This window comes from Episyrphus balteatus, chromosome 4 (genome assembly GCF_945859705.1).
Source record: "Episyrphus balteatus chromosome 4, idEpiBalt1.1, whole genome shotgun sequence".
Taxonomy (NCBI): Eukaryota; Metazoa; Arthropoda; class Insecta; order Diptera; family Syrphidae; genus Episyrphus; species Episyrphus balteatus.
In genome coordinates, this window is record NC_079137.1 from 15,010,346 (window position 1) to 15,024,659 (window position 14,314).

A 14,314-nucleotide genomic window follows, 5' to 3' on the forward strand; every position below is an offset into this window, starting at 1 on the left:
AAAAATTAATTATAGGGTTTGTGTATTATTAACAGCAACACATTGATTGAAACCAGTTTATAGAAAAAAATTCATGCGATTAATGTCTCTTATGTCGAATTCCTTTCAATTTTTTGAATCGCCTCAAAAAAATCGAATTTTTGGTGTTAAAAAGGAACATGAAAACAGACCGAATTCTTTTTGCGATTGTATGTGTGTCATTTGACAACAATTTTTACACGAACGTCAAGCTGAAACCAAAACAATTTCTGCAAAATAAAACCAGAGATTCCTTTGATCAATAATTTTGTTTATTTTTTTCGGTAATATAAATTTATTTTAATCAGAATCAAAGGGAAATTGCAGTTATTACTAAGATCTGAGTGAAGATGAAGTAGAAAATTATTATTTTGGCCGTATGCTGTGGTTTTACAGAGAAAAAAATTTCTGACGCCAATTACGACAAGAAAAGTCACAGTAATTTGACTTTTTCACAAGAACTATGCCAGGAAAAATATATTTTGATCGCACATTGTTTTTTTTTATTTATTTTATATTTTTCCGCAATAAAAATACGATATTCTATTGAAATTTACTCTTTATTTGAAGTTGGTGTTCTCAAATGAACAAACAACATGAAAAAAAACTTTCAGCTTGACGTTTGAGAAATGTCAAATGTTCCAAGTGTGTGTGCAAATCCGTGTAAATCTCTCAAAAAAGAAGGATTAAAAAAAATTCGAATTCTGCTTCGTTTGAGGCGAATTTTTTTTCTATGGAACATGATTTTCAGAAAAAATTCGCTTCGAGATCGCCGAAAATTCGATTTTTCAATTGAAAGGAATTCGACATTAGAAAAGTTTTTTTTTTGTATTGTGAATGGCAGCAAATGATCAAAATAATCTGGCTACCCGTATCGGATGTGTCTACAGTTGAAACTCTTGTATCCGAAATTCTAAAATATGGAAAACTGACCATAACCAAACAAATAATGTTGAATTGTTCAGACATCTCCCATAGCTGCTTGGCTGTACGAGAAGATCGGAATTTCTGTATGGGATATTAAGTTTTATCTGAGTTAAGATAGAACTTCTTTGATCACCAGAACTTCCGCTTGATGGTAGGCGAACGGTGCAGCAGCGCGCTGGTCTGGTAGGCGGAAGAAAAAACTGAGATTCACTTTTTTTTGAGAATATACCACTTCCTACACCTTAATTGGCTTTGGAGCTATCAGTGTAAAAGTGTAAAAAGTCATTGTCCAGAATGCTACGTTTCTCCCATACAGTTTTGGAGGGTGTGTTGTAATCTAAACGATCCGGGATGAATCCGAAATAATTTAGAGTGTTACTGGAGCCAATATGATTACTGGTCCACTATAAAGTTGCTTTAAGACGAGTAGCTGGTTATGCTGCTACTTGTTTGCTATAGATGTCTAGGGGTGTGAGATCTAGTAGTATGTCGAGGGCGTCCTTAGTACTCCGCTTATGCACAGTTCGTTGACTACGAAGTTCCATGGGAGAGGTGATAAGACCCCTCCCTGACTGGCCCAGCTGTTGAGTGCTCTACGAATACGTGTTTTGAAGTTACCCAACTCTGAACTGATTATTCTACTGCTAATCATGATACTTATAAAGTTCTTAAGCGGGTCTTCTATTTTAAAATTAGCTTGAGCATTCATGATTGCTGAATTTCTGAGATTATTAAACACACTCTTTGTAGTAGTGTAGGGAATATTCAATGGTGCAAACCATAGAATGGAGAGCAGTTTCCACGGATGTCCCCTGTGTGTAGACATGTTGTGCCTTTGAGATCTGACAGGGTTCTATTTCCTGTCTTAGATTTTTTCTAGATAGATGATAGATATATAGCCATAAATTTAAATATCAAGTTTCATTAAATAAATCTACAATACAAGCTAAAAATTAGAATTGAAAAAACAATTTTTGTTGGTTCACCAGGATGTTAATTAGCACATAATTAAGGGCTTGGACATTTTTTAAGGTTTATTGCCCAGAAGAAATTGAAGATCTCCTATCGCTAACTACTTTGTGTCTCCATTAATCAAAACCAAACCTGCTATTAAGTATTCATAACGTAGTCAGAGGCACTTGTGCTCGAGACGTGAAAATTATTCATTAGGCCTGATAAATTTTGGTGTCACGTGTATTACAAACTTAATAAATTTCTGTATGCCTATAAAATATTGAATTATTAAATACATACAGTAAGGTGTAATAATGTGCCTGGCAAAACACTGACCTCTTGATGCATTGAAAAATAATAGTTAGTTAACTGTCTTGTAACACTCTGTTTGTTATCTTACGTTCTTATTCGAACCACACAAATGAATATTTGCAAGATATTGTTGATGAACTAGAAGGCTTGGCTTTCCTCTCCTGCGAAATGTGTGGGTTCTTTTTAAAATCAATATTTATGGTGACGACATTTCTCCCAAAACCTGTACAAACTTGAGAAATACTCGTAATCAATAATTTCAATTGTTATTGGAATGTCTGGATGTTGACTGGTATTCTAATTTTTAAGTCTTTTCTTCTTTAACATTTCTATCATGTATGCAAAGACTAACATTTTTTTTTTAATATTGGGCTTTTTGTTGAGGTGCGTAGGTGATGTATGTGTTGTGAATAAATTAAACAATTTTTTGGTTTATTATGTCCAACTATTATTATTGAATACAAATTCAACGAAAATACTGAAAAGAGTTAATGGGTATAGAGAAAGAGACATAGGAGTCTTAAGATTCGCTGTGAAATATAATTTCATTTAGAATACATTTTGAATGAATGACAAGTGAGCTTCCGACAGCAAACACACATTCAATTGTCATTCTAGATTCGAGAACTTATTTGTCAGAGAATTTATGTACAGACACACAAGTACACTTCAACCAACACTTGATGTCAAAAATAATACACTCTGGTTCAATTGATTGATATCGAAATCATTAAAGAGGCAAATGTACATGTATATACGTAACGTACTTAAATCAGGGGTCGAACTACGGCATACGTACGTTAACGTATTGACGTTTTATGTCTCTATCATTTTCTTCTGATTAAATAGAGAGAGCAATAGTCAAAATGTTAACGAACGTATGCCGTAGTTCGACCCCAGTAAATTTGTGTGTAAGGTTTGTTTTTTTTTTTGGTAAAGCTGCCCATATTAAGATTTTCGAAATATTTTTTCAAAATTCCGCAGCGTATTGTTTTTGTAATTTAAACTCCTATACATTTAAACTCCTACTGTACGAGTATATGCGGACAAAAAAAAAACATATGTACACTTGTACACTGTTAAACATTTTGGGGTAGCTTCTACGAAAGTTTGGGTTACATATGAGACAACACCAAAAAAATCGTGCGCGAAATGATTCTTCGCTTTGGGAGAGCTTTGGAATTTATGACATTTTTATCAATAGAACTGCGTAAAAAGTGACTCTGGACTCTGGACATTTAACTTTAATCGATGTTTCAATCAATGTGAATTATTTCTGGATAAGAACTTCTTTACTTTTATTTTGTAAGGATAGCAATTGAGGACTATCGCAACAAATCATTGAAAAACTAGTGTAAAACTTTATCTCTCATATGGCATTCATCAAAACCACTGGTACTGTGTAAATACCCGAAGTGGTTAAGAACTATTTGTAGAATGTATTTTCCGAACTGGACCTTAATTAATTGTTGTCTGTATTTATCGGATTCCAATAAATTTGCATTTTGCTGTGACAAAGCCCTATTAAAAAAATAATGATTTTAACAACAGAAGATAATTTTTTTAGCTTTACATATATGATAAAAAGGTCCGATAAAAAGTTGCCTTTTCTACATTTTAAATCGAACTGATTCAAACGTACGGCTTCGTACTATCTGATTTGGTAACAATTTCAAGCTTTTTTATAAAATTTCAATTCTACTTCAGAGTCCCACGATCTACAAAATTGTACAACAAAAAAACAGAAACTTCCAATGAATACTAATTTAACTTACGCACTTTATAATGAATTACCCTAATAAATTTCGCACTTTTTGAAAATTCCCTATTTTGTTTAGAATTAAAATTCAAATCATTTTTTACAATTATATTATTTTTCGACGATGAAGTTAGGCTTTTTGTATTTTTTTTTTGACTTTTTTCGCCAGTGCTATTTTACATAATAATTGACTGACAGACGCTCGTTAATTTAAATACAGCTGTGTTACAATTTAGGCTCGACACAAAGCTGCTTTGCTGATAAATTGCAACTTTAACTTAAAATTTGTCACATTGCCATCTACATACGATACCTACATTAGTGTGCCGCAATCTTTCTTTTCATTTCAAATAATTTCATTTACAAGAACTTAAACGTGAATAAACTGCTGATCGTGATGAAAGATTTCAATCTTTTTGCAATTTTGTGTGCATTCCCTCATCATCATCATCAACACATCACACAGTCTTGTTCAAATTTAAACTTGTGCCAGAAACTATTGTTGAATTTAATAGACGGTAAGTGTAAAAAGATTGTACTTAAAAGTTTTCTGCCCTTTTGGAGTAATTAAAAGGTTAACGAACTGCAAGCCGACAATGTTCGTTTTAATCGTATCTTAGCTAGAGAGATAAACCTTTCATGTTGTGATGATGCCTTTTGCCTGTCTGCATGCCTTCCTACTTATTATTTTGTTTTTCTTTATTTTTTTCGCTGCCTTTCGGTTTTGCTTTTTCTCGTATCGTACCTCTTCCATGATTATTTATATATTTTGTAACATTTAATTTGCTCAATTGGCAAAAAGACTTGGATATTCCGTCTTCAAAAGATATAAAAGACATTAATGTCAGCAAATGAAAGCACGATCTAAACGAGGAAAAAGCAGAACCGGAATTAGCTAAAAGTGGCTAGAGTTTGAGTATTATTTATGCCAACTTGATGATTAATTGTTTGAAGTTTTTTTTTTTTATTTTTGGTTTGCCTATGAAAGAAATTGAATATTTATAAATGTAGCAAATTGAGGCCATATTAATAAGGTTTGCTTAAAGTCAAGCTTTAAATAAAGGGCTAGAACTGAAAAAAAGGGGTCATCGTCGTTAATTTGTTTCTACATATGTAATTAGTTACGTCATTTCCACCTGTAAAAAAATAAATTCGCCTACAAACGTTTTTTTTTTTTTCTTAGCTTAAGTTTGCAGCATGTTTTGGTGTTTTGACACATTCAGCCGAAATAATGTGGTCTTGTAGGGCAATACCAAATGCTTTCTGGCACGCGTCTTATATTTTTTTTTGTCATAGCTGTTTTGAATGTTTATTCTATGAGGGTGTTTAACTTGAATAGCTAGTTAAAAAAAAAGAGCTAGAGTTGTGCACTTTTGAGTTCTTGCATAGAAAATATTTGTCGAATATCAATTTTACTAGAAAGTTTTTTGAATATACAGGTTGATTATGTAGGAAAATGCTAGAGCGTGTTCGTTTGGTAAATTTTAATTGAATTCTTTTATAACTAATTTTTTTTTATTGAAATATTTGATTTTTTGACAAAAAAGAAAACGATGCTAATTATCTTAAAATCAGACCTGATGGATTTTTTTAAATTATTTTTCCCGTAATCAGCGTTACAAAATCTATCGAAATCAGTATATTTGAAAGGGAGTTGATTTCCCTGCACAAAACACAATATGGTTGTCACTGTTTTTCAATATAAGGTGAAATACTTGTTGACAAAATCTTTTAGTACAAAACATTCATAATTGTACAGGAGAGTTCTGCTTAAGATGACATTAACTGTTAATGTTACGAGTCTTTTGAAACGCCAAAAAGAACAGTTTTAGAATTACAACAAAACACGTCTTGTAATTTTCATCGGTTATCAATTGTTTTTTTTTCAGTCACAGAAAGAAGAATTTAACCCCTTAACTAGGTTTTTTTTTGTTTAAGAACTTTTAAAAGCCACTTTATATGCAAGTTATAATTAAAGTTTGACAACTTAACGTGTATCTATCTGCATAGGTAAAAAGATCGTTGTTATGAGAGAGGATTTATCTGTGAAATATGCAATGCAGATAACAAAGAAACACAAAAATAAAACAAAGTTCTGACTGGGGTTGCGACTAGGACTAGGTTAATTATTTATATGTTTTTTGGATCACTGAAAACCGAATCCGAAGTCTATTTCACTCCTTCACGTCTGATTTTCGAAATAACCTTAAAACTCAGGAACAATCAATTAACTCAGTTCTGTATATATTGAAATTGATTTCCTTGAAAGTACTCTTGGATTTTTCTATTTTTAGCTATAAAGAGAAAGTATGACATCTTGAGCAGAAATCTCCTTCAACTATTTTTTTGTTAAAAAATTGTGCATTTATATTTTATCTTTCTGGCTTTTCAATATTGTGTTTTTTTTTATCATTTTAAAAATGAAGTTCGCTATATCCCGTTTTCCCCTATCGGTAACTATTTCTCGGATTATTAAGCCATGATGACGATATTTTATGTATGACCTGACCTGCAGAAGAAAGAAATGTTTTTCTCTTTGGTGAAATTGAATGATTTGTTTCAAAATCAACCACGTTGTATTAGTTTTTTTCTTAAATTAATATTTTTAGGAACCCACGATAAATGAAACTCACATATCATATACCCTTTAGCAGTAAAACGAGATTTGCATAACTATTTTTCGTGTTGAATTAATTTGCAAATTACCATTTTTAATTCTAGCGTTAATGATAATTATAGTGTTAAGCTTCTTAATTACAAGAAAAAAAAAATACACACGAAATAAGTGTTAACAAATCATTTATATCAATTAATAATACATTTCATCTTTTCTATGCACGCACACCCAAACAAACCACGCATCTTCTATAATAAAGTACGAGCTCAAATTTTCTACCTTGTATCACACGAAATACGTTTTCTATGATAATTTTTACTGCCCATTCTCGTCGGTGATGATTCGATAATAATTTTGGTTAAAAGAAGCCATTTCTAGGACCTTCACGATTTTTGCTGTGGTGCGATTTATGTTATCAGCTTCACCATACCTATAAAGCACCATCGAGACTGAAAATATCTTATTTTATAGCTGAAAATCGTGGGAAGAATTAAACCATAGTGTATATTGTGGGAAATTGCGACGAGACATGCTATAGAAGAATGTGTGGTTGTCTTCAAGTAATAATCATCATCATCGCAATCTCAGACACATTACAATAGTTTGGTAGATATGTGGTGAGTTTAAATGGCAATTGAACTGAATGAAGATTGAATGAAGTTGTATTAAGAATGAATAAACACATATTACTTGATGTGTCACATATTTGTTGATTCCATTAACATGAACAAATGGGTTTTTTTTTTTTTCTTGTAATTCTCTTGGGTGGGTAGGGTATTTGAATTTGATATACCGAATTTGAGATATCGAAAGGGTCTGAATTTAAAACAAGAGTCGATCTAGTCAATTGAAGTATGTTAACACCATTGATATACTCAAATGTCATATATTTAATACCATTTTCTCTAATTTTACATCACTACATCAAAAGATGTCGAATTCTTTTGGCAGTTTATAAATCTTATTTTCGATGCTTTCATTTATAACATAAATTATACATATAATTTCTTAAATAAAATATTAACATTACCTTTTTTGTTTTAGGACTTCAACGAACAATGCCCATATTCGTTATCACCAGTCAGTACTAAAAGCCAAAAACTTCTAAGGTCTCCTAGGAAAGCAACAAGAAAGATATCAAGGATTCCATTTAAAGTAAGTACCTAATGTTAATAAATTCATTTAGGTACATATGTATTTTAAATTTACTATTTCAAAAACGTATGCTAGTGGCATAAGTCAAGACTCAAGAGTAGTCAATTCAAAGACTTGCAAGATTAATTTAATTCAAGATTTGTAGCAGTTCGTTTAATTGATAATGTTCTGGAAAATTCATGCTATAACAACAACAGAAACATGTTTTTCCTTTGAGGTAAAAAAAGTGATCAAATTTTTTGTTTAAGTTCAGGAAAGAGAGAAAGATAGAAACAAGGGTAAGAAAATCATGAATTCTTATGATTGGTATCGATGCATACTATTTCTGCTTAAGTCGGAGCTCAAGAATTTATTAATGTAAGATTCAAAACATTTTTATATCTTGATTAGCATTGAAAACTGATAAGTCTGCGTGATTTGTGTGCCATCCAAACTGAAAAGGAAGTGATACAACAAATAAGTTCTAATTCGTTAAAAAAGTTACCAAATTAAGGCACTGTCATTTGTGGACAACCATATTATGCCACTCCTATGTTTAGCTCACGTAAATCCCCTGCGAAATCTCCTGACAAATTTTTTAACAAACAAATATTCAAGTATATTATTGACAGAAATGTCATCACTCATACCATAAAAGTCTAACAATCGGAAAAAAACTGGAGTAAGGCTGCCTCTTTAAGTTGGGCTAATCAAGGAAATGAGGCTAATATAGATAATTTTAAGATCATCTTTATTGCATTTAAATTTCCTGTAAAAGCCATTTAAGTGAGAAATAAAAAAAATGTTGGGTCACTGTGGTGTATGCGTAACATTTTTTCTACAGAAAAAAAAAAACAAACAAACAATTAAAAAATTCTATCGGGAATGAACCCCACATGTGGAGCCGTAGTGTGAAGCAGTAAAGAGCTGTGATCCCATTCGAAATCATGACTGTCGTCGATAATGGAGAAGAAGAAGATCATGAAAAATAATCTAATCAATGAATTTTTTATGATCGCTTTGTAATACTTAAATAATATTTGTAACTGGTAAAAATTTAACATGTAGAGTGCAAGAATCAATATAATAGCTTAAATGTTTTATTTTCTGCAATATAAACTGAAGGTTCTATAAATTTGGAAACTGAACCGAAGAACAATTTTTTTTTTTAATTTAACTCGGAATAAAACATACAATTCTCACAAATAATCTAAAGCAGTTTTGTAATAGCTAACCTAAATCTGAAACAAAATATTTTTCAAAACCCCTTTCTCAAAATCTAGTCAGAAAAAACAAAATCAGACTTGTTGACGTTAGTTTTAAGAAACAGTGTTCAATTAAGTAATTACATCTTAAAACCCGTTTTGTTTGCAGATAAAAATCATTTGTGTTTAAAAAAAAAATCGAAAAATTCTTCCATTTATAATTTTCGAATGAGGAATCCTTCTTTTTAGGGTTTTTGTTTTCTTTTAAATTTGGAATTTGTATCCTGTCTCCCAGTCAAGTGTTAAATTTTTTTATAATTAACGTTAAATTACTGAGCTGAAATTCAAATATAATAAGAACCGAACATCTTGAAGGAATAGCTACTACAACAAATTATGCGAAGTTTCAAATTTTTGGAACAAATAGTTTTGCTGGGAAAAAAATTTGCTGTTAAAGAAGCAAAACTCCCTACTATTCCTCCAAGACACTTCAGCTTCTAAAGGCATGGGTAATAATGAAGTTCGGGAAACTTGGGGATCTAACATAAAATTATGTTTTTTTTATTTGACATTGATGCTGACTGCAACAAATCTCCAAGTGGTAGATATCCTCTCCATCGTTTTGTCGAACTTCCTTGATAGTTTATTTTTAAACTGATTGTTCATCCCAGGAGCGACTCTAAACTTCGTTGCCCTTGTTTCGTTTTTGGGGGTTGTCTACCTTAGGATGCATACTCTCTTTTGTGACAAAATACATAATTTATTATCGGTGGAGAAACTATCCCTACCAAGCTAAGTGACCTAAATATCTATGCAACTGGGGCCAACCAAAAAAATTAAATAGAATACACCAATTTTTCTACCAAACCTCAAATGGTCATAAACCACACATGATTATTCGTACGTTTGACTTCTGAATGGAATATTCGAGCGGCTTACCAAATCATAATTCTTTCGAATTAACCTTTATTGGCCTAATTTGGCCCAAAATCTTATATAACTCCAAAAGCGGCAAGACTATTCTATCTAAAATATTAGTCGCAGGCCGACAATTCCTACTTTAAAAAAGTCCAAATCCAAACAAAAGTTAAATCTAGACATATTTGGTAATCATTAAAATTTTCCATATCAAATAAACTATTTTAACAAATACATTAATTTTTCTTAAAGGTGTTAGATGCCCCTGAACTACAAGATGACTTTTATTTGAATTTGGTCGACTGGTCATCGCAAAATGTATTAGCCGTTGGCCTAGGCAGCTGTGTATACCTATGGAGTGCGTGTACAAGTCAAGTAAGTACCGTCTAGTCTCATATAAGTAAACAAAATATCAAATTATATCAATTTACAACTTTATCATTACTTTTTAGGTTACACGATTATGTGACCTTAGCCCAGATGCGAATACAGTAACCTCCGTATCATGGAACGAACGTGGCAATTTAGTAGCTGTTGGCACACATCACGGTTATGTTACCGTGTGGGATGTAGCAGCCAGCAAACAGGTACGTCAAATATAGAAGCTTTGTTTATTCTAAGCATATTTACCAAATTGACGCAATAGAGTGTGAAATAGCAGTATTTGCATCCATCATTATCGAAAGATCTTACCCAAGACATTCTTTGACCATAAAAAGTGTGATGTTTTGTTTATTAATTTAAAAGTTTCCGCTCATAATGGCAAAAAAAAAATATATAATTGACTCAAATGTTTGTTTTTAATTTGGTTCCTTATGTCAACACATTAGTTGCTAAACACATTTTTTTCTTTGCAGATTAATAAACTGAATGGTCACTCTGCTAGAGTTGGCGCTTTAGCTTGGAATGGTGATATCCTATCAAGTGGTTCCCGAGATCGTTTGATCATCCAACGGGATACTCGCACACCAGCCCAACAATCTGAACGGCATTTAGCTGGTCATCGGCAGGAAGTGTGCGGCTTGAAATGGTCTCCAGACAATCAGTATCTGGCAAGTGGAGGCAATGACAATCGTTTGTATGTCTGGAATCAACATTCCCTAAATCCGGTGCAATCGTACACGGAGCATATGGCCGCAGTAAAGGCAATCGCATGGTCTCCCCATCACCATGGACTGTTGGCAAGTGGTGGGGGAACAGCTGATCGTTGCATACGCTTCTGGAACACACTAACTGGCCAACCTATGCAGTGTGTGGATACAGGTTCGCAAGTGTGCAATCTCGCCTGGTCAAAGCACTCCTCCGAACTGGTATCCACACATGGCTATTCGCAAAATCAAATTCTGGTTTGGAAATACCCCTCACTTACACAAGTTGCTAAACTAACTGGACACTCATACCGCGTATTGTATCTTGCACTGAGTCCGGACGGAGAAGCGATTGTCACTGGAGCTGGAGATGAAACATTACGCTTCTGGAATGTATTTAGCAAAGCACGTAGCCAAAAAGAAAACAAATCTGTGCTTAATCTCTTTACAAATATAAGATAAATTCAATATTAGGATAATTTATATAAAAAAAAAAACTAAAAAAAAAAAAAACACCTCCTCTTCTACATATAGATCTTGGCTTCAAATTGTATTCTTAGCTCTATATCAGTGGCTTCCGTTCCTGGAAATTCCAAATCAAAGAATAATTATTATTTAGCTTGCAATAGTCACTATAATTATTATTTTTTTTTTTTTTAATTTTTATTTTTTTCTTTTTATTTTTAATTTTCATTTGTTAACAATTTTTTAATTTTGTTAAAAACAAATTTATAATATATTTTATATTTACTTCTTTCATATGCATTATGCGTATGTCTGTATGCGCTTGGAGTTAGGAAAAAACAAACAAATATTATACAGAAATAATAAATTAAAACTAATTAAAACAAAAATTAAATTAAATTAAATTTCATTTAAATAAAGAATTGTGTGAAATAAAAATGTATTTTTTTTTTTGTGTTTGTATTTTTTCTATTTAAGTGCAGTCCAACTTTTTTGGTTCTAAGTTTGAATTTAATTTCAAATTTAAATCTCAGAAAACCAATTGGGAAAGGTTGAGTGCAGAACAAACAGAAAGCAACATACAGATTACGGAGAATTTTCTGTATCCAAATAATGCTACGAATGAATCAGAAGTCAAAGAAGCTTTACATGCAGATTACCTAGCACTTCTAGTAAATAAATTTAAAATTGTTCACTATTATATCAATGTTTGCACCGAAAACCTAATGGTGTGGTTTAATACAGAAAATTGAACTGGCTGTCTGGATTTTCAGAAACCCATATTTTGTACGCAGAATTGAGTGTCAGCTAAACTTTAATTAATAATTTGGCATTGTACCTAGTTTAAACTACATAGTGTAAATTGTTTTATTAATTTTTTTTTTTCACAGTTTAGGCTCTCTTTTGGCATTAATAAAATATTCTTACTGTAGCAAACTACAGATGTATCGCTGGCTGAGAATTATAGGGTTGTATGTTTTATGGAAACCCCTGCAGACATACAACCCAATAATTCTCAGCCAGCGATATGACAAAGTGGTGACAAAAGTCATGTGACAATTTTTGCTTTAAAATATGGTTTTCATATAGATGTTCAGTTATCATTTTGAAGGTGACAATCATATTTTTCGTTTTCAGTATCAACTTATCTTTCGATTGACACCAAATTTAGCCTTTAACCTTACTAGGTAAAAATCCACGGTCTAATGAACTTGATACTCTGTCCGAATCCAATAAGATTGTCGCTAAAAACATGCAAATGCGACGTAGTTCTTTTTTTTTTATATAAATAGAGTTCTTTCAAAATAAACCGAAACAGCTATGAAGCAAAATCATTGGTAAAATATGATGAGGCATGTTTATTTTTCTGTGTTTAATCCTTATTATTCACAATTTCCTAGAAAACCATACATTTTTATGGACTTGACAAGGATCTAGCATTGGCCCCCACCTATATTCAATCTTTATACCTCCAACGAAGCCTACAATTATGCCAAATACGAGAACATACTCCTCTTCACTGATGACTACATCACCATTATACTTAGCTAATGCAAGGCGCTTTCCCTCACTCATTTAATTAACAAACAAAGCGTTGAAAACCTAGTTCTCTTTTTTGAAATGTTCGAATTTGAACAATTCGTAAAATTCACCTTTCGCTAGACTAAAGATCTTGACATACTTACAAACATAACTCCGTTGGCCCTGACTGTATCGCGCATCGGTTTGAAATGTTCTTCCTTGCTGGAAAACGTTCTAAAATACGCTAGGTTTTGATCTTATCTTTTTCTCCTGGGCCCCATTTTGTTAAACGATTATCGTTGAAACTACTTCATCATCGTTCAAACGCGATTACGTACTCCTATAAATCGTTTTATTTTAAAGCCTGGTACGCAGTTTGCGCTAAATTTTAGCTTCCATATCGATAAATTCTATGGGAATTTTATCTTCGCTAAAATTTAGCTCGATCTGCTTACACAGTTATCGATAATTTGTATGTGATCCATTTTAGCTTGGCTAAAATTGTTCGATAATTTGTATGGGAGTTAAAATGTATCTCTAACTGCGAACTTGACCAGGTTTAAGCCTGGTACGCTGTTCGCGCTAAATTTTAGATGAGATAAAATTCCCATACAAGTTATCGATAATTTGTATGGGATAGATTTTAGCTCGGCTAAAATTTGTAGGGAGCTAAAAGTTAGCGCGAGCTGCGTACCAGGCTTTAAGGCTAGTATGAAGATCGAGATAAATTTTAGCTCCCATACAAATTATCGAAAAATTTTAACCGAGCTAAAATGTATCCCATACAAATTATCGATAACTTGTATGGGAATTTTATCTCGGCTAAAATTCAGCTCGATCTGGCGTACCAGGCTTTTGTCAATTCCAACTGCAAGGTTTTTTTATTTTTCTCAACCCAACTTAATTAGTACTTCAATAAGCACCCTAAAGTATGCAATTTCATATAATGGCAAACGAGACGATAACTATTGAGTTACGGAGAGCAAATCAAAGACGATCACGTTTCCGATTATAGTTTTGATAGTTACTGATGACCTCCTGTTCTGATTTGCATAAGGAATGTTTTTATGTACCTTTTCAAAGCACACGCACAAAATCTGTACAACATTTATCATTCGGATGGATAGTGATGGGCAGTGAACGCACATTGAACAAAAGCCACAATATTCATTTAAGCCTTCACTTTAAGAAGCGAATCGAATGTTCGATTAATTGCAAACGTTTAAATAGTAAATATTCTAAATTTGGTGATTAGACTTTGTTTGCTATAAAAACTTTGAATCTAAAGAGTCTACAGAATTATCTTTATGGGAAGGGTGTTTTTTTTTTGTAAGAAAAGACGGATTCAGAATAACCTATTGCCAAAAAAAACTATGACAAAAATGATTCTCAAATG

General features: G+C 32.3%; 1 protein-coding gene across 3 annotated transcripts in view; it reads left to right on the forward strand.

The window, feature by feature from the left end:
• LOC129919734 (fizzy-related protein homolog) overlaps window positions 1–11,773 on the forward strand; it is a 31,540-nt gene extending 19,767 nt beyond the window's left edge. For all 3 annotated transcript variants that reach the window (XM_056000723.1, XM_056000720.1, XM_056000721.1), the window contains exons 4-7: window positions 7,632–7,742; window positions 10,097–10,219; window positions 10,297–10,431; window positions 10,702–11,773. In XM_056000723.1, the coding sequence (XP_055856698.1) occupies window positions 7,632–7,742; window positions 10,097–10,219; window positions 10,297–10,431; window positions 10,702–11,394 (1,062 nt within the window). In that variant the 3' untranslated portion in view covers window positions 11,395–11,773. The remainder of the gene's footprint in view (window positions 1–7,631; window positions 7,743–10,096; window positions 10,220–10,296; window positions 10,432–10,701) is intronic.
• The last annotated feature ends 2,541 nt before the right edge of the window (window positions 11,774–14,314 follow it).